Raw genomic sequence first — 1,088 nt, 5'->3', positions numbered from 1 at the left:
AGGCAGCATAGCTGGGCGGGGTGGTACTGGCTGGGGGCGTGGCCGTGAGGATGGGGCAGGGCTGGACTCGTCGCTGAGGGTGGCCAGGACAGGCCGGATGGGTCAGGAGGGGTGCCCTGGACACTGATTACTTCCAGCGGGATCGACTTCGAGGGAACCACCGTGGGGCTGGCCCAGGTGTCCGCCATGTGCTCGAGGTCCTCGGGGGCAGTGAACCAGGTGTGGAGGGACCCCTGCCCGGGTTTTCCACACAGGCTGGTGTCCACTGCGGGGGGCCTGGGCGCGGGGCGAGGCCAGCAATCCCCGGGCCCCGCGCACCTGCACGTGGGCTGCTGCCTTGCTGCCGAGGTGTGCCTGGCAGGACGGCCAGGCCCCTCACCCTGCCGGCCGTGAGCACAGCTTCTCCCGGCACCGGCAGGACCACCACCAGCACCCCATTGGCGTGGCGTCCACCATGGCCCACGAGATGGGCCACAACCTGGGCATGGACCATGACCAGAATGTGCAGGGCTGCTACTGCCCGGTGCCTGCCAAGGACGGCGGCTGCGTCATGGCGGCCACCCTCAGGTGAGGGCCGGCCTGCGAGGGCGCCCGCCCGGCTGCGGCTGGGCAGCGCCCTGATGGCCCCTGCAGCTCCAGTTTCCCCAGGAAGTTCAGTTACTGCAGCCAGGCCGACCTGGAGACCTTCGTGGAGAAGAGCCCTGCAGCCTGCCTGGGGAACCCTCCGGACCCCGACCGGCTGGTGGGCGGCCCCACGTGCGGCAACCAGTTTGTGGAGCGCGGGGAGCAGTGTGACTGCGGGACACCCCAGGTGCGCGGCTGCCCCCCGTCCTGCCCACCAGCGGGGTCTGTGGCCACCACCAGTGCCCGGCGGGCGCACTCCTGCCCTCTGACCCCAAAGCGGCCCTGGGGAGGGAGTCTCCAGGCTCCTGCGGGCTCGGCCCGTGCTGGAGGGTGGGGCGCTGGCTGGGGCGGGGGCGAGCTTGCAACCAGCCATCTGTGTGGCGCCCCAGGATTGCCAGAACCCCTGCTGCAATGCTACCACCTGCCAGCTCGTCGCGGGGGCCCAGTGCGCACAAGGGGCCTGC

The 1,088-nt window shown here is 71.2% G+C and overlaps 1 protein-coding gene across 1 annotated transcript in view; it reads left to right on the top strand.

Moving 5' to 3' along the window:
* LOC101635054 (disintegrin and metalloproteinase domain-containing protein 8) overlaps positions 1-1,088 on the top strand; it is a 17,069-nt gene that overhangs the window by 8,803 nt on the left and 7,178 nt on the right. The window contains exons 4-7 of the mRNA XM_012734817.1: positions 60-219; positions 419-567; positions 634-811; positions 1,014-1,082. Coding sequence (XP_012590271.1) covers positions 60-219; positions 419-567; positions 634-811; positions 1,014-1,082 — 556 coding nt within the window. The remainder of the gene's footprint in view (positions 1-59; positions 220-418; positions 568-633; positions 812-1,013; positions 1,083-1,088) is intronic.

Source organism: Condylura cristata, unplaced genomic scaffold, assembly GCF_000260355.1.
Source record: "Condylura cristata isolate star-nosed mole 26May11 unplaced genomic scaffold, ConCri1.0 scaffold00074, whole genome shotgun sequence".
Classification (NCBI taxonomy): domain Eukaryota; kingdom Metazoa; phylum Chordata; class Mammalia; order Eulipotyphla; family Talpidae; genus Condylura; species Condylura cristata.
The sequence above is the reverse complement of the archived record's forward strand: the minus strand, read 5'-3'. Positions and strand labels throughout refer to the sequence as shown.